This window comes from Heloderma suspectum, chromosome 4 (assembly GCF_057233095.1).
Source record: "Heloderma suspectum isolate Gila_16-S chromosome 4, 16-S_ref, whole genome shotgun sequence".
NCBI lineage: Eukaryota > Metazoa > Chordata > Lepidosauria > Squamata > Helodermatidae > Heloderma > Heloderma suspectum.
In genome coordinates, this window is record NC_139461.1 from 226,358,864 (window position 1) to 226,377,057 (window position 18,194).

Consider the following 18,194-nt stretch of genomic DNA (forward strand, 5'->3'; position numbering starts at 1 on the left):
GACACTGGGCACTTCATCAGATGTTGTGATTGTGTGTGGTTTTGCGTGTGTGTGGTCAAATGTTATTAGAGGAGGAGAAGTTGCCGTATCACTTCTCAGGAAGAAGTGATTCTGCACACACAAAGCAAATAAACAATGACTTGCATGTGTAAAAACATCTATTGCAGATCAAACCCAACAGACACAGCTTTCATATAGCCTTGTGCTACCTCAAGCAAAATGCTTCACATATTGAGCTGTAGGCATCAGGTGATTTACATGTATGTGTGCATAAACCCTAATACATACGGATGACGATTATTTTTATTGTAGCAACAACCCCTGCAGAAATCTTCCAAGAAAGAAACTATAGCCTTATTCAGGCAGTCTCAAACTGTATATGCTAAACACATGAGGAGGTATCCCAAATGCCCCACCCCACTGTGTAGCCATTTCAATTGCCCTCTACATGTGGAGGGTGACTTTTGGAAGGGACGGGCCGTCTGTATCTGTGGAGGCTCCCCGTGAAATTTTGAATGCTGGAAAATCAGCATTCAAACTCACGTGGAGAGCCTCCATGGATACAAGAAGCTCTCCCCTTTAGAAAGTCCTCCTCCACATGGAGAGGGTAACAAAAAGGGTGATGGAGGGGACAGGGCTAACACACTCCCCTTCCTCATGTGTTTATTGTACACAGAATCCAAACACCTGAATAGGGCTCAAGAGATGCTTGAAATGAAGCTTATGTTCATTCTCTCCCTCTCTCTCTAGCAGGTCCTGATTTAGCATGGTTCCAGGAGCCATTTTTGGTATACATGACGCACACAGATAGACTCGTGTTTTGTTATTTTCCTGCATTTTTCATGGCATACTGATGAAACCCTCCTCCAAGTTTCAAAAGCAGTTTACTAAGCAGTATATTGGAGGGAAGCAGCAGCAGCTGCTGCTCAACTTGTTGGAAGCCTGGCTTGCACATGCAATGGCCACTGTGCAGCCCTTTTATCAGTCAAGCAGTGGTTGCACACATGCTTATACATTACTTGCTTAATGTGATGACTCCAGCTGAATATGGAAACTTTCCCCATTGAAAAGTATTGTTTGATGTGAAAGTCCTGTTCATGGGAATGACTCTATAATAGTTCATTCACATGTGCAAGTCATCCCTTGATGATGGCCAGTGAGTGATGAATCCCTATGAACTGCCCCTACACGTCATAGTCAAGGGAGTAAAATGTTCAAAGTGTGTAGCATAATTTGTACCTTGGAAATGATATCCCCCATGCTCTCTCTTTATAATGTGTATAATGTGGAAATAAACATTTCCAATCTTTCTACTAGATTTTAAGAATAGAGGCCTATGAGTAAATATATACTTCTGAAGAAAGCTGGAGAGGGAAAATATGGTTCAGCTGGTACTTTAAGCTGCTCTGCTCAGTTACTACAAGGTCATGCACTATGTGCATGAAGAAAAGAATAAGGAGATAAAATCTCTGTATATAATAACTGTAACTAACCTCAATCTGTAAATAGATTTGAAGAATCTACAGTTTTGATACTTTTTTAAAGAAAAACAAAAACCTTGTACAAATCCTGTGTATAAAGTTGGATTTCCCCCAAAAAACATTGTAAATTACTATAATGTGATGTTTTCCTGCTTTCCAACTTGACAGATTTGTAACTAAATCAGATCAATAACCAAATTTTCCTTTTTTTAAAAAAAGAACAATTTATTATTTTCAGTATTTAATTGGGAGCATTAGGATCTTGTTTAACATTGTAACCATTTCTGACCTCTGTCTTGTCTTACTGAAGTTCCATTAGGATGCGTTCTTGCTTTGTGCCTTTTGTGTTTGTTTTTATTCTGAACAAAAGGTCTAGGGATATGGGATGGGGGAGGGCTCTGCTATTTATAACATTTGCTGTACTTACATCAATAGGGGGTACTGAAAACCAAATGAATACATTTGTAAGAGAGTGCACTGTTTCTATAGAGAGATTAAATTTTTTTATTGGCAACTTGCAATTCGTTCTCTTATTTAACAACACCCAGGGCTGAAGAAAATATCAAAATAATTCTGACGTAGCCTAACAGATAAGTACACAAAAGTTACAAGCATACACATAGTTCTCTTAGCTTCCTCCAAACACATACCTATGTTAGCCATTTGTGGTACATCAGGGGCCTCAATGGGGAAAGAAGCACCAACTCTCCCAAGTTTACAAAAACTTCCTTGCCATGTGGTAAGTCTTACCTGCCACAGGCAAGTAAGCAACTGTCTGTTTACAAACTTGTTCTGAGTGACTCATGGACTTCTAATATCAGAATCTTATCTCGTGAAGGTAGCCAGCCCTCAATACCTATACCTTTTAGCTACTTGCAAGGATGATAGCTACTTTGGGACAAGTTACTTTTCTTTTACTCTCACCAGGTTACATTCTGGGAAATGAGTATTTTGTGACCAGTCATGTCCACCATGGCAGCCAATATTATGAATAAGCAAACATCCATGGTAGCCATTTTGTGAGATCACCCAAAACACACTGAAAATTCCAAAAGTGCCCGCAATCCAAAAAGGTTGGGGATCCCCGATTTAACTGCTTGGCATTTTTTAATTCCATCTATGCACTAAGACCTGCACACCTCTACAAACCACATCATGGACAAACACTGGAATAGACAACACCTATTGGAACCAGTGAGACAACTTTCAGGCAGTTCTTTGGGTTGCAATAAGACTACCCCAGAGTATGTTGGATGCATTAAATAAACCCTTGTTCCTTAATAAAGTCATAGTGATTTCTTAAACATCAATAAAAGTTTTCAGAAGAGTGCTTTCGACGTACTCACCTATCTAAGATTGCCAGTGAAAAGTCAGGCTTTGCCAATTATGGCTACTTACACATGAGGAAGAACATTAAAGTCCAGCCTATGACAGTGGTTCAATATCTAAAGAATCAGCACATTGGCATCCATGGTTAACACTGGTGTGCTAACATTGCATATAACTGAATCAGTGCGCTGCACAGGGAAGGAGACTTCAAACGTGAGTCCTCACGTAGATCACCAACAAGAGCATTTTGTGACCTGTTTGTGACATGGATGATGGTAACTCCCTGTTCCCTTTGCATTTTGTGTCTATTTAATTTTTTATTTTATTTACTTAACACTTTATAGGCTGACAGCATTTCTACTGTGCCAAGTGTGGAAGCATCATCTAACATTTAAAAGGATAGATTTGATTTGTACCCTGCCTTTCTACCAAAAAAATGGCACTCAAAGCGGCTTACAGGCACAATGGATTAAAACAATATATTAAAATATAATAAAAACATAACAATTGCAGAATAAAAAAATAAAAACCCACCACCCAACCAACCCACTTACAGGCCAAAGGCTTTATTAAATAAAGTGGTCTTTGTTGGACAGCAAAAAGAGAGCAAGCCTAGCCTTCCTTGGGTGGGAGTTCCACAGCCTGGGAGCTGCCACTGAAAAGCCCATCTCTCTGGTAGCCACCAAATGTGACTCTGAAGGCAGCAGTCTCGAAAGAAGTACCTCTCTAGAAGATCTTAAGAACCAGGCAGGTTTGTATGGGAGAAGGCGATCTTTTAGGTAGAATGGTCCCAAGTCATATAGGGCTTTATACGTCATAACCAGCACTTTGAACACTGCCTGAAAACACACTGGAAATTAGCAAACAACAGCAAGACCAACCCTTACATTCTCTTGCCACAGCAATCCTTTCATGTTGTGAACCTTTTGCTGCCATTTTTGTAATTGTGATGGTGTGATTATGCTTTGATCATGTTTTCTTAAAAAATATGTGTCTGTGTCCGGGGGGTGGGGCGGAGACAACACGGCCCAGTACAGCTCTCATTTCTGCTTGTCTTCCTATGGATTATATCTGGATTGCATAGTGTGAACTTGAATTTTCTGAACTTGGAAGATACTCAATGGCTCAAATGTAGCTGGGGCACGCATTCGCAGATCATCTCCAGAAGTACTTACCACATAATCCTATACAACTCCTCAGAAGTAAGTCCCAATGAGTTCAATAGGGCTTACTCCTAGGCAAGCGGGTATAGGATTGCAGTACAAATCTCCTTGAGATCAATCCCACAAACTTCCCAACTGAGATGTGCTGCTGTAAATAACTATTGTAGTTCTCAGTTCAATTCAAATTAAGTCCAGATTCCACGTACTACTAAATTCCCAAGCAATACTTAAGTCAATGTAATTGCAAGGACCATTTTTGTAATTCCTGGATCCTGAAAAATAGCACACACTTCACTTAGCCTGGCTGGAGAGTAAGCAGCATAGCTGCCAGCTTTTCCTTCTCAGGACTCCAGTGCAGCGCCTAATATGCAGAAATGGGTTCCGTGCAATGTATCTCAACAGTTGGGAAGGAAAGTGGCACATGATAAATTAAGAGATGCCAGTTTCTTTTAAAAAACAAAAAAATATTGCACCTTAAGCAAAGTGCCTCTGAGCATGCGCCAAGTGCCTTTCCACCCTGTGCACAGATGGGAGGGGGGACAAAGACCTAAACTGAGAGTACTTCTGAGCATATGCAGAGCGTTCTTCCCGCTAACGGAACCAGATTTAAAAAAAAAAAAATCACCGGATCTTTTAATTTCTTTTCTGGCTTTGCAACCTTCTGTTCTGATTAATTGCCAAGAAATTGACGTTCTTCTGCCCAAGAAGCCTTCGAGTCTTTTTTAGAGAAAAGCGTATGCGTGTTTAGAAAAGAGTCCTACAACTCCCAGCACTTGTACCCTGTTTTATCTACGTCCCCTTTCTTAATATTTTTTTAATGACAGCCAAGAGAGAAGAATGGCTAGCTACCATAAACCTACAGTTTTTATAGCAGTTGACAGTAACGCGCAGCTCAAACTTCCCGGGTAAATAGAGCACCGCCTCCGGTCGTAGAGACAAGAATTAAAACAGAACCCATCCCATTGGTTGGGGGTGTAACTTCCTGACACCTTTAGACTATTACCCTCAACCCCTCGGGCGGAAGTGGGAGACGGCCCTCGGGAAAACCGGAAACCTGGGATTTTAGTATAGCTGTGATTGGGCGGCAGCGTGTTGTGGTAGCAGATCTCTCTACCTTTGGTAACTAAAAAAATTAGCAAAGGTAGAGATTCATGCTCATTCTAACCCAGGTTTTAATTGGTGTGAGAAACCTTAATTGTATTGGGATTTTGTAGTTAATGGCGCACAAGGCTTCTGCATGCAATAGAGTGGAGGATTTAGGCTGGCGAGAGGGAGGCTGAGGGGACAACTTAGGGTTACTGCAACCTAAGCTGTATTTGGTGGGATTCTGAATCGAAAAATCAAATCAGCCTCAGCCCCACCTCTACCCATTGCCGGTCTGGCGTAAGCCACTCAGCCGGAGCTAGAAAGAGTCGGAGCTCCACTTTGCTACTACGGCGGGGTGGGGGTGCTGCCGCTGCCGCCCAATCACAGCTACAACGGGGTTTTCCGTTGTTTCCTATGGGCATAAGTATCGTCTGCCCGGGGGGGGGGGAGGGGGCGGCTCAAAAAGAACCAGGAAGTTATGTGAGCCTAAATCTGTATGTAAGACTAAATCAAATCACCTATCTATACTATGGACTAAGGTTCAATATGGGTCAGGGTGGCATTGATTCAACCTCCCCCAACCTGGCCCCCCCAGATAGACTACAACTCCCAGCATCCCCCAGCAAGCCCCAGTTTGGGGAAGGTTGCGTCTACCTTTTCCCTCTCTGATAAACGCTCAATGCACTTTGTATCGGAAGAATAAAAATCGTTTAAATTTAAAACGGTCTCTATAACTGCGATGGCTTGTGTCTCCCAAGTTCCTCTCTCTACGTGCGGGTCTTATCCGCGCGTGTGCGGAAGAGAGCGTTAAAAAAAAAAACACGGGCTGCGTCCGCCCTTCTCTACATGTTGTTGCGCCACCCTTCCCTTTGGTGACGTCCATTACACGCGCCCCTCCGCATACACGGGGATACGCCGTGCGCAGTGCATGCTGGTTTCTCAGCGGGTACTCGGGGGCCATGGCGAGCGATTTCTACCTGCGCTATTACGTTGGGCACAAGGGCAAGTTCGGCCACGAGTTTCTGGAGTTCGAGTTCAGGCCAGACGGTGAGGCTCAGACGGCCGGAGGGCAGCTCCCCGGGAGCATCAGGCCTGGCGGGACGCAGGGGCCAGGGGCAGTTGCAGCCGGTAGGGAAGAAGGGGCCTTGCTTCAGGGAGCACAGGAAGGCCTGCTAGGTTGGGGGGAAAGACCCAGGCTGGGAAAGGTAGTAACGCCGAGGCTCGATAGGTGTTGAGGAAAGGAGATGGCGTCGGAGATGGGGCTGTAGCCCAGCGGTAGAGCCCCTGCCTTGAATGGAAAAGGTCTGGGGTTGAATCCCGGTATCTCCAGGTAGGGCTGGGAAAAATGCCTGCCTGAAACCCTGGAGAGCCGCTCCCAGCGTCGACTATACCTGGAGAGATGGACCATTGGTCTGACTCAAATACCAGGAAGCTTCCTATATTCCTATCCCTCCCCCCCAATTGCCAGAGGAGACAGAGATGGCACGTTTGGGTAATGGATAGGCTTAGCCGGGACTAGGAGGAGTTGGCTTGTGACAGGCTGGCATTTGAAACTCCTAGTGGGGGTAAATTAAGTAATAAAGCGTGCGGTCTGATGCATGCTTAGACCAAAAAGAGTCTTACAACTCCTAGCATTCCCCAGCCAGCACGCTGGGAGTTGCAGGACTTTCTTCAATCTAAGCATGCATAGGATTGTACCCAAAATCATAGAATTGGAGGGGGCCTTGTAAATGCAGCTGCCTGCACACAGGAGTTGTCCATATGATTGTGGTTAAAGCTAGTGCCTCAGTTGGTGCAATAATGCTACAATAAGATCTTTGTAGGGAGCTCAAGGGGGCACTCAGATTTAGGTACAGAGTCTGTGATGGGGAGAGGAAAAAGAAGATGGAGGACAAAGAAACAATAGGATGTTGGGAACAGCACAGCAATGTGATGTGGATGCAGCGGGTAGCTGGTTTCCCCCACCCCCCTTGTTGGCTGACCCAGGAGAGAGGAAGTCGGTCCTGTGCCAGCTCAGAACAATTCCATTGACCTAGAGCAAAGCCTACTTGTGTGCTGAAGTGTTGGTAAGCAAGACAGATGAGTCAGGAATTGTGAGTAGCTGGAAAGCAGGAAAAAACAATGGAGAAAAGAAAATGGAGAAATCCCAGGTGCCTATGGAAAAAGGTTTATTGTAGTTCTTTTATACTGGCCCAATGCGTTTTGGAAATGTTTTCCTTCTTCAGGGGCTTACCTTGTAGTCAAGATTCCTTGCCCTATTCTTGGTTTATGGAATGAAAACCAAGGCTTTGCTGACATTCTTTGCTAAAAAAATGTAGATGAAAGGGAAGCCAAAATTATACAGTCGCTCGGTTCCCACAATCAAAACAATAATTACTGCCTGGCCACACCTTAGTGTCATCCGAACCTGGGCATCATGGCTCATTGGAGGGTTAAACCACCCTCAAATAACTCTACAATAGCCCATGGATTATTTGACGGTGGTTTAACCCTCCTACAAGCCACGCTGCTGGAGTTTGGACATGACAAACTGTGGTTGGGTGGTAATTATGCAAATTGTGCCTGACACACGCGGCTCACACACATAAGCCAAAATGGCTGGTTTAAGCCACACCTGCTTGTTTTGATCATGTGCTGGACTACTGCCTTGCTGCTCTGTGTAATTTTGAATTTAATTATCTCTGGTTCAACAGGTAAGCTGAGATATGCAAACAACAGCAATTATAAAAATGATGTCATGATCAGAAAAGAGGTAAGTTGACTATTAAATTATCCATACATTCATGAATGTTGCATTAAAAATTAAATAAAGCATATGGTGAGATCTTGGCATCTCTTCTACTCTGTACTTTTGTGATTTAGAGAACTGTGAAAGCCATGAAACTTTGCCAGTTATTTCCTTTTACCGTATTTATTATGTTCTTAAATAGAGAACCTCTTTTAGCTTTATTACTGAAAGTGGGATTCTAAATTTTAAATACTGTACCTGTAGTAATGTAGGTAGTTCTTTGTTTCTCTACACCAGGGATGGGCAACTTGTGGCCCTTCAGATGATTTTGGACTGCAACTCCCACCATCCTGCACCATTTCCTGTGCTGGCTAAGGCTGATGAGAATTGCAGTCAACGATATATGAAGAGTGGCACATTCTTGACCCCTGTTCTACACACATTAAAAGTGTGTTTTAGGAGAGGAGCTTTTTTCCACTAACAAAATTTCGAGTGGAAAACTTGAAAAGTACAAACAATGCCATTAATGATCTGTGCTTGTTTCCCAAGGTCATGTCTAGCATTGACTGTATGTACAGTTCCCTTATCTGTAGAAATTTTTCTCCAATATGTTTCCCCATTCTCCTGAATTATTCCAGTGCTTAGTGAATCTCTAAGGGTAAGAAGAGAAGGCAGGAAGCAAATCATTCTCACATGTGCGCGTGCACCACCTCTGTAGTAGATGTTTTTAAGTTAAAAAACCAACGTACATATTTACACATTGTTTCTAGGCCTATGTACACAAAAGTGTGATGGAAGAACTAAAGAGGATAATTGATGACAGTGAAATTACAAAAGAAGATGATGCATTATGGCCTCCACCTGACAGAGTTGGTCGGCAGGTTAGCAAATTTCTTACTTCCATTCCAAATGCTTTCAGTTGACCAGCTGTATATGTGTCTGTACAGCACTTACATTGTAAGAAAGCTAGCTGGGGTGGGGTGGGATGGGAGGAGGGTGTAGCAGGCAGGGATGAAACACTGAACCTCTCTTGCTTCCAAAGCCAGGCAAGGAAGGAAGGATTTGCCAGGCTTTTCATTCCGGTGGATCTGTGTTTTTAAAAATCTCCCCCTGCCCTGCCACTGCCCACATTGTAAGCAATGGGAGGAGATTTGCTGTGCCAGTTCCAGAATGGTGTATCTTGAGTGGCTTGAATTGGGCTTCTCTTAGGCAATTAGCAGAGCTTTGGACCCAAAGCCACCAGCGTCCTGCCACCAAAAGCAGTAGCTTTCCACGCACAGAGCTGTCCGTGGACAGAATGGCTCCTCCTCCTTGTTAGCAGAGCTTCTTTCCAGGGTATCTCTGCCTAATCCTAATCCCCTCCAGCAAGATGGATCTGGGCAATAGGATTGCTTTGCCCACTGTGTAGTTACTGTAAACAGATGGAGATAAATCTTAGATCTAAGCCTGCTGAACAGAATGACTTATTCTAGGCTTGAATAAAGGTTGAGGGATATTTGTGGGAAGGGTATGTGCAGAAACAGGCTTTTTAATATATATGAAATCATCTTATTACTGACCTTCAAATGGTACTCTAAAGGTATTTATTTATTTTTCTAGGAGCTTGAAATTGTAATTGGTGATGAACACATCTCTTTTACCACATCAAAAATTGGTTCTCTTATTGATGTGAACCAGTCCAAGTAAGTGCTGTTTGAAGAATAAATGATTTTATTGACTATCCACCATGGCCAATGCAAGGTGCTCTCTAAATAATATTTTTGTATGTATTCACTAAGTTGTCAATAATTTTTTAATATATGACCATTTGTAATCTTCCAAAAATATAAAGTTTGGTATTTGGACATACGTTTGCACTCCTAAAAGTACCTTAAAGTCAGTAGAATGTATTCAAGTGAATATGCTTATAAGTATGATGGTCCTGATTCTGTGCTTGTCTCACATGAGCCCTATGCAAGGCAGAGAAAGAACAGGGCTTTGTTTGGGGTTCATAAAGACTGTGAGAATAGCAACAAAAGGAAACAGTAGTAGAAGGGTTTGAGAGACTCATAGGACATAGCTGTGCAACTCTGTCCCAGCTGCCTTTCATAAGATGCCTCTATAAATGCTGGAGCACTCATCTGCTGAAGCCAAACATAAATCTGGAGTATTAATCTATGTTTTTTGTTAATGAGAATTTAACTAAACCTAAACATTAACAGATTGAGTTGGTCTCAGCCATGGCATTTTATTTATTTGATTTATACCCTGCCTTTCTACCAAAAAATGGCACTCAAGGCAGCTTACATTAAAAAAAAAATACATTAAACAATAAAACACATTAAAGTATAATAAAAACATAGCAATTACAGGATAAAAACAGCATCCAAACGAACAGACCCTAAAGTCCTTCTTGAATATAGTGGTCCTTGCTCGCTGGCGGAAGAACAGCAGAGAGGGAGCAAACCTAGCCTACCTTGGGAGGGAGTTCCACAGCCACCAAGAAGGCCCTCTCACACATTGCCACGAAACATGCCTCTGATGGTCTCAAAAGAAGGGCCTCTCCAGAAGATTTTAAGGGCCAGGCAGTCTTGCATGGGAAAAGGCAGTTATTGTTAATGAGAATTTAATTAAACCTAAACATTAACAGATTGAGATGGTCTCAGCCATGGCATTTTATTTCATTATTTACTCACACATTTAGCTTGTTGGACCCTGAGGACAAAACATCCTGCTAAAGCCATCTCATATTGATTTATCCCCCGCTACTAAAAGCCAGAGTAAATAAGTCTTGCTGTACTTCCAAAGATGCCTGAGGTTTTGATGAGCAGCTCAGAAATTCTCTTACTGTTTTCCTAATACAAATAATGATTTTGATCACAATACATTTTCCCAAAGATTCTGACTTTGTATTTTTCCTGTTATATTTCAGGGATCCAGAAGGCCTAAGAGTGTTTTATTACCTTGTCCAGGACCTCAAGTGTCTAGTCTTTAGTCTCATTGGATTGCACTTCAAGATTAAACCAATTTAAATTGTATGGATTTAAGTTTCTAGTGTAAAGTTTCTTTGGGTGGGGTCACTTTCATTCCTTATCTCTTTTATGTATGTCAGTTTTTTTACAGAGTGAATTTAATAAATGCTAAGAAGCTTTTTTCTTTTTATTTAGAATGTGTTTGTAATCAAGACTATGATCTTCTGGGGGTGGGGCATTCAGATTTTTTAATAAAGTGTGGTGGTTAAATTTCTGCTGGTTGGTAACACAATAGCAGAGTCAATACCACAACATCTGGGACACCTATAAGAGTATCCCTTAAGTCTCTGCACTGATTGAAAAGAGATGTGGGGGGAAAAAAAGCTAAGTTCTTTAAAAGTGGGTTTAACCAGCGTTAGATAGTTGGTATCCTCATGTTCTGTATTGGTGCTGATTCTCAGGCACCAACACTATGAGTGGAAGACCTGATTCATACATTGAAATGAATCTCTATGTTTGAGGGTTTATCTGCTTGCGTTGAGGTACTAGGTAGGAAGCAGAATCCTTTCACCAGGGTTCAACAGAAAAGGGAAGGATATGTTTGCAGGGACTGGTTTTTTTAATCTTATGCTGTATTGAGGAGGAGCTCCTGCTGCCCACATGTCCATGTTCTGCTGTTGTTCTGCCTTTTTTGGGAAGCAGTTAACCCTTGCTTATTCTAGGAGGTGCTGCTCTCACCTTCTAGGGAGCAAGCCACTGTCAGCACACTATACCGTTGTCTATGGTATGCCCTTTTATCTTCTGGGCACAACTCAAGGTGCTGGCTATTACCCATTAAGCTCTAAACAGCTTTGGATCAACATACACCTAGGGACTGTCTTTCATCTGTGCCATTTTGTCATCTCAAATCATTTTCAGTACCATTTGTGTGTTAGGTTCACACAAGAAGGAAGCAGAGAGGGATAACTGTGGAGCCCCATTCTTGCATAAAGTGTTAGATAGGTTCCTAAGCCCAGAGATCAACTGAGCAATTACAGCTGGATAGAATAGCAACCCCCTTCATGGATCACTGCCTTGTTGTGGCGAAGGGGCTTGCGTAACTCAGTAAAGCCACAACCTATGCCATGCAGGGCCACCCAAGACGGACAGGTCATGGCAGAGAGTTCTGACAAAATGTGGCCCACTGGAGAAGGAAATGGTAACCCACTCCAGTATTCTTGCCAAGAAAACTCCATGGAACGTATCACAAGGCTAAAAGAGATGACGCCGGAAGATGAGCCCCTCAATCGGAAGGTGTCTAATATACTACTGGGGAAGAGCAGAGGGAATTTCCAAGTAGCACCAGAAACAGTGAAGCGGCTGGGCCAAAGCCGAAAGGACACTCAGCTGTGGATGTGTCTGGTGGTGAAAATAAATTCCAACGCTGCAAAGAACAATATTGTTTAGGAACCTGGAATGTCAGATCAATGAATCAAGGTAAGCTGGAGGTGGTCAAACATGAGATGGCAAGATTGAACATTGACATCTTGGGAATCAGAGAACTAAAATGGACAGGCATGGGCGAATTTAATTCAGGTGACCATTATATCTACTACTGTGGGCAAGAATCCCTTAGAAGAAATGGAGTAGCACTCATAGTCAATGAAAGGGTGGGAAAAGCAGTACTGGGGTACAATCTCAAATACGATAGAATGATCTCAGTACGAATCCAAGGCAAACCATTCCACATCACAGTAATTCAGGTCAACGCCCCAACCACTGAGGCCAAAGAAGCTGAGGTTGATCGGTTCTATGAAGACCTACAACACCTTCTAGAACTAACACCCCAAAAAGATGTCCTCTTCATCATAGGGGATTGGAATGCTAAAGTAGGAAGTCAAGAAATCACCGGCATAACAGGCAAGCATGGCCTTGGTGTACAAAATGAAGCAGGACAAAGGCTAATAGAGTTTTGCCAAGAGAACACGCTCATCATGGAAAACAGGCTTTTCCAGCAGCACAAGAGGAAACTCTACACATGGACATCACCAGGTGGTCAATATCGAAGTCAGATTGATTATGTCCTTTGCAGCCAAAGATGGAGAAGCTCTATACAGTCAGTAAAAACAAGACCTGGAGCTGACTGTGGCTCAGATCATGAGCTGCTTCTTGCAAAATTTCGGCTTAAATTGAAGAACGTAGGGAAAACCACTAAACCATTCAGGTATGACCTAAATCATATCCCTTATGAATGAACAGTGGAGGTGAGGAATAGATTTAAGGGATTAGACCTGATAGACAGAGTGCCTGAGGAATTATGGACGGAGGTCCGTAACATTGTTCAGGAGGCAGCAACTCAATCCATCCCAAAGACAAAGAAATGCAAGAAAGCAAAGTGGCTGTCTGAGGAGGCTTTACAAGTCGCTGAGGAAAGAAGGGAAGCAAAAAGCAAGGGAGAAAGGGGAAGATATACCCAACCGAATGCAGAGTTCCAGAGAATAGCAAGGAGAGACAAGAAGGCCTTCTTAAATGAACAATGCAAAGAAATCGAGGAAAACAATAGAATGGGAAAGACTAGAGATCTTTTCAAGAAAATCGGAGATCTCAAGGGAACGCTTTGTGCAAAGACGGGCATGATATAGGACAAAAAAGGCAGGGACCTAACAGAAGCAGATGAGATTAGGAAGAGGTGGCAAGAATACACAGAAGAACTATACAGGAAAGATCTTCGTGACCCCATGGACCATAGCAAGCCAGGCCCTCCTGTCCTCTGCTCTGTCACGGAGTGTGCTCAAGTTCATATTCATTGCATCGGTGATGCTATCTAGCCATCTCATCCTCTGCCGTCCCCTTCTCCTTTTGCCTTCAGTCTTTCCCAGCATCAGGGTCTTTTCCAGGGAGTTTTCTCTTTGCATTAGGTGGCCAAAATATTGGAGCTTCAGCTTCATTATCTGTCCTTCCAATGAGCACTCAGGGTTGATTTCCTTTAGGATGGACTGATTGGACCTCCTTGCAGTCCAGGGGACTCGAGAGAGTCTTCTCCAGCACCACAGTTCGAAAGAATCGATTCTTCGGCGCTCAGCCTTCCTTATAGTCCAGCTCTCACAGCCATACGTTACTACTGGGAAAACCATAGCTTTGATTAGATGGACCTTTGTCGGCAAGGTGATGTCTCTGCTTCTTACTGTGCTGTCTAGGTTTGCCATAGCTTTCCTCCCAAGGAGCAAGCGTCTTTTAATTTCATGGCTACAGTCACCGTCTGCGGTGATCTTGGAGCCCAAGAAAGTAAAATCCGTCACTGCTTCCATTTCTTCCCCTTCTATATGCCAGGAAGTGATAGGGCCAGATGACATGATCTTAGTTTTTTTAATGTTGAGTTTCAAACCAGCTTTTGCACTCTCCTCTTTCACCCTCAACAAGAGGCTCTTGAGATCCTCTTCGCTTTCTGCCATTAGGGTGGTATCGTCTGCATATCGGAGGTTGTTGATAATTCTCCCAGCAATCTTAATTCCGACCTCTGATTCATCCAACCCGGCATTTCTCATGATGTACTCTGCATATAAGTTAAATAAGCAGGGTGACAATATGCAGCCTTGTCGTACTCCTTTCCCAATTTTGAACCACTCGGTTGTTCCATCTCTGGTTCTTACTGTTGCTTCTTGACCCTCGTACAGGTTTCTCAGGAGACAGGTAAGGTGGTCTGGTACTCCCATCACTTTAAGAATTTGCCACAGCTTGTTGTGATCCACACAATTAAAAGCTTTAGCGTAGTCAATGAAGCAGAAATAGACGTTTTTCTGGAATTCTCTTGCTTTCTCCATGATGCAGCGAATGTTGGCGATTTGATCCCTAGTTCCTCTGTCTCTTCTAAACCCAGCTTGTACTTCCGGTAGTTCTTGGTTCGCATACTGCTGAAGCCTAGCTTGTAGGATTTTGAGTGTAACCTTGCTGGCATGTGAAATGAGCGCAATTGTACGGTAGTTTGAACACTCTTTGGCATTGCCCTTCTTTGGAACTGGAGTGTAAACTGACCTTTTCCAGTCTTGTGGCCACTGTTGAGTGTTCCAAATTTGTTGGCATATTGAATGCAGCACTTTAACAGCATCATCTTTTAGGATTTTAAATAGCTCAGCTGGAATACTGTCATCTCCGCTAGCTTTGTTGTTACTAATGCTTCCTAAGGCCCGCTTGACTTCACTCTCGAGGATGTCCGGCTCAAGTTCAGTGACTGCACTATCATGGTTATCAGGGACATTCAGATCTTTCCTGTATAGTTCTTCTGTGTATTCTTGCCACCTCTTCTTAATCTCATCTGCTTCTGTTAGGTCCCTGCCTTCTTTGTCCTTTATCATGCCCATCTTTGCACAAAACGTTCCCTTGAGATCTCCAATTTTCTTGAAGAGATCTCTAGTCTTTCCCATTCTGTTGTTTTCCTCGATTTCTTTGCATTGTTCATTTAAGAAGGCCTTCTTGTCTCTCCTTGCTATTCTCTGGAACTCTGCATTAAGTTGGGTATATCTTCCCCTTTCCCCCTTGCTTTTCGCTTCCCTTCTTTCCTCAGCTACTTGTAAAGCCTCATCAGACAGCCCCTTGGCTTTCTTGCATTTCTTTTTCTTTGGCATGGATTTCGTTGCTGCCTCCTGAACAATGTTACGGACCTCCGTCCATAGTTCCTCAGGCACTCTGTCTATCAGGTCTAATCCCTGAAATCTATTCCTCACCACCACTGTATATTCATCAGGGATATGATTTAGGTCATACCTGAACGGTTTAGTGGTTTTCCCGACGTTCTTCAATTTAAGCCGAAATTTTGCAAGAAGCAGCTCATGATCTGAGCCACAGTCAGCTCCAGGTCTTGTTTTTACTGACTGTATGGAGCTTCTCCATCTTTGGCTGCAAAGGACATAATCAATCTGATTTCGATATTGACCATCTGGTGATGTCCATGTGTAGAGTCGCCTCTTGTGCTGTTGGAAAAGAGTGTTTGCTATGATCAGCATGTTCTCTTGGCAAAACTCTATTAGCTTTTGTCCTGCTTCATTTTGTACACCAAGGCCATGCCTGCCTGTTATCCCGGTGATTTCTTGACTTCCTACTTTAGCATTCCAATCCCCTATGATGAAGAGGACATCTTTTTTTGGTGTTAGTTCTAGAAGGTGTAGTAGGTCTTCATAGAACCGATCAACCTCAGCTTCTTCGGCCTCAGTGGTTGGGGCATAGACTTGAATTACTGTGATGTTGAATGGTTTGCCTTGGATTCGTACTGAGATCACTCTATCGTTTTTGAGATTGTACCCCAGTACTGCTTTTCCCACCCTTTTGTTGACAGTGAGTGCTACTCCATTTCTTCTAAGGGATTCTTGCCCACAATAGTAGATATGATGGTCACCTGAATTACATTCGCCCATGCCTGTCCATTTTAGTTGGCTGATTCCCAAGATGTCGATGTTCAATCTTGCCATCTCATGTTTGACCACCTCCAGCTTACCTTGATTCATTGATCTGACATTCCAGGTTCCTAAACAATATTGTTCTTTACAGCATCGGATTTTCTTTTCACCGCCAGACACATCCACAGCTGAGTGTCCTTTCGGCTTTGGCCCAGCTGCTTCACTCTTTCTAGTGCTACTTGGAAATACCCTCTGCTCTTCCCCAGTAGCATATTGGACACCTTCCGACCTGAGGGGCTCATCTTCCGGCGTCATATCTTTTAGCCTTGTGATACGTTCCAGGGGGTTTTCTTGGCAAGAATACTGGAGTGGGTTGCCATTTCCTTCTCCAGTGGACCACATTTTGTCAGAACTCTCTGCCATGACCTGTCCGTCTTGGGTGGCCCTGCACGGCATAGCTTATGGCTTCACTGAGTTACGAAAGCCCCTTCGCCACAACAAGGCAGTGATCCATGAAGGGGAGAGTGGGCCTTACATACATTTAAAAAGTGAGTAGAGCTGTGCCTATAACAAATTTATTCAAATGCAACTGACCCCCACTTCTCCAGTAATCCTGGTGGTCCACATTTCGAAGGCAATAGCTCAGTGCTTTGCATGCAGAGGGCCCTAGCTTCAATGCCTACCATCTCTGCTTAAAGAGATCTAAGACCTCTCTCTGAGACTTGGTCAGCTGCTGCTAACTGCAGCGAAGCTAGGCTTGAATGGCCAATGGTCTGGTGGTGCAAGATGGGTTCATATGGTCATAGGACTGCAGCCAAGTAGAGGTACTTAAGGGCATTGAAGCAAATGGGGGACATTTAAAGCTGAAAATCCTTGATCTGGATGAATCTTAATATACTGAAACTAAGCATGTTTACTGAGAAGTAAGTCCCACTCAGTTCAGTGAGATTTACTTCCTATTAGTAATTGCGCAGGAATTATATCTAAAGTTGGCAGATATGACCATGTGGTAAAACAGTCTGATGCTTTAGCAGGAACTCCATAGCCATAGCTGCTAGGCTAGGTTTTTTCACGCTGTGTTTTCCAATTGGAGTGATAAAAGTGATAGCTGCTCATATAAAACAATGGTGAAATTCAGAACTCATCACAGCTGTGATTTAGCAGCAGTAAACTTGATTCTCCCCACAAGAATGCAGAACCAGACAGGCATTAATTCTTTGTCAAACTCAGGTCTTATTATGGGGAGAAATGTGATTTTTAAAAAGCTCTTACTAATTAAAAAACATGAGCAAATGTAAATGTCCAAAGTTATCCTCATATTTGGGGGAGGGGGGTTATGACAATCCTGCAATATAGGCTGTTTTATGGGTATTATCGCCATAAAGCAGAAAAAGTGCACTGAGGCAGAGTGATTTATGACAGGCCTGTTATATTCTGTAGGCCAGTGTTACCATCCCACTGTTGCAGATTCAGTTGCGTGTGAGACAGGCTTACAACAGTGCTGCAATGTAGTCCTGTCACTGGCCCCATACATAGATGTAGGTGTTACAATCTCCTTGAATCATGATCTCAACATTTTGGATGGGGGATGAAGTTGGCGAGAGTAGTTTTCAGCAACTTTCTAATAAAAGTTGTAAGAAATCACCTATGTGGGTTTTCTGTTGGTGAAATGAACAGCACAGGGACAGGTCTTTACTACACAACACCTGTTACCAAGAGGCCGTGTGGTCATTCTAGCAGTCAGGAACGTTGTTCGGGGTAGTGAGATATTTCAAATAACTGCATTTTGCTGCATTTAAGGCTGCAGTCCTAGATGGCGCAGAGCGGTAGGCGGCAGTATTGCAACCGAAACGCTCCCCACAACCTGAGTTCGATCCCAGCAGAAGCCGGGTCTCGGGTAGCCGGCTCAGGTCGACTCAGCCCTCCATCCTTCCGAGGTCGGTAAAATGAGTACCCAGCTTGCTGGGGGAAAGGTCGTCACGACTGGGGAAGGCAAGGGCAAACCACCCCGCCATAGTCTGCCATGAAAACGCCAGCGCAAGCAGTGTCCCTCTAGGGGTCAGTAATGGCCCAGTGAAGGGCAATGC

The 18,194-nt window shown here is 43.4% G+C and overlaps 2 protein-coding genes across 2 annotated transcripts in view; both read left to right on the forward strand.

Annotated features, from left to right (window-relative positions):
• The window catches only part of LRP8 (LDL receptor related protein 8), a 309,826-nt gene extending 307,834 nt beyond the window's left edge, over positions 1–1,992 (forward strand). The window contains exon 20 of the mRNA XM_084852479.1: positions 1,955–1,992. The gene's annotated coding sequence lies outside the window, so the exon portion shown is untranslated. The remainder of the gene's footprint in view (positions 1–1,954) is intronic.
• A 4,000-nt stretch (positions 1,993–5,992) lies between these two features.
• On the forward strand, positions 5,993–10,808 carry MAGOH (mago homolog, exon junction complex subunit). The gene is made up of 5 exons (XM_084852482.1): positions 5,993–6,106; positions 7,753–7,811; positions 8,558–8,668; positions 9,387–9,469; positions 10,699–10,808. The coding sequence occupies exons 1-5, from the start codon at positions 6,019–6,021 to the stop codon at positions 10,796–10,798; spliced, it is 441 nt and encodes a 146-aa protein (XP_084708608.1). The 5' UTR covers positions 5,993–6,018; the 3' UTR covers positions 10,799–10,808.
• Positions 10,809–18,194: the final 7,386 nt, after the last annotated feature.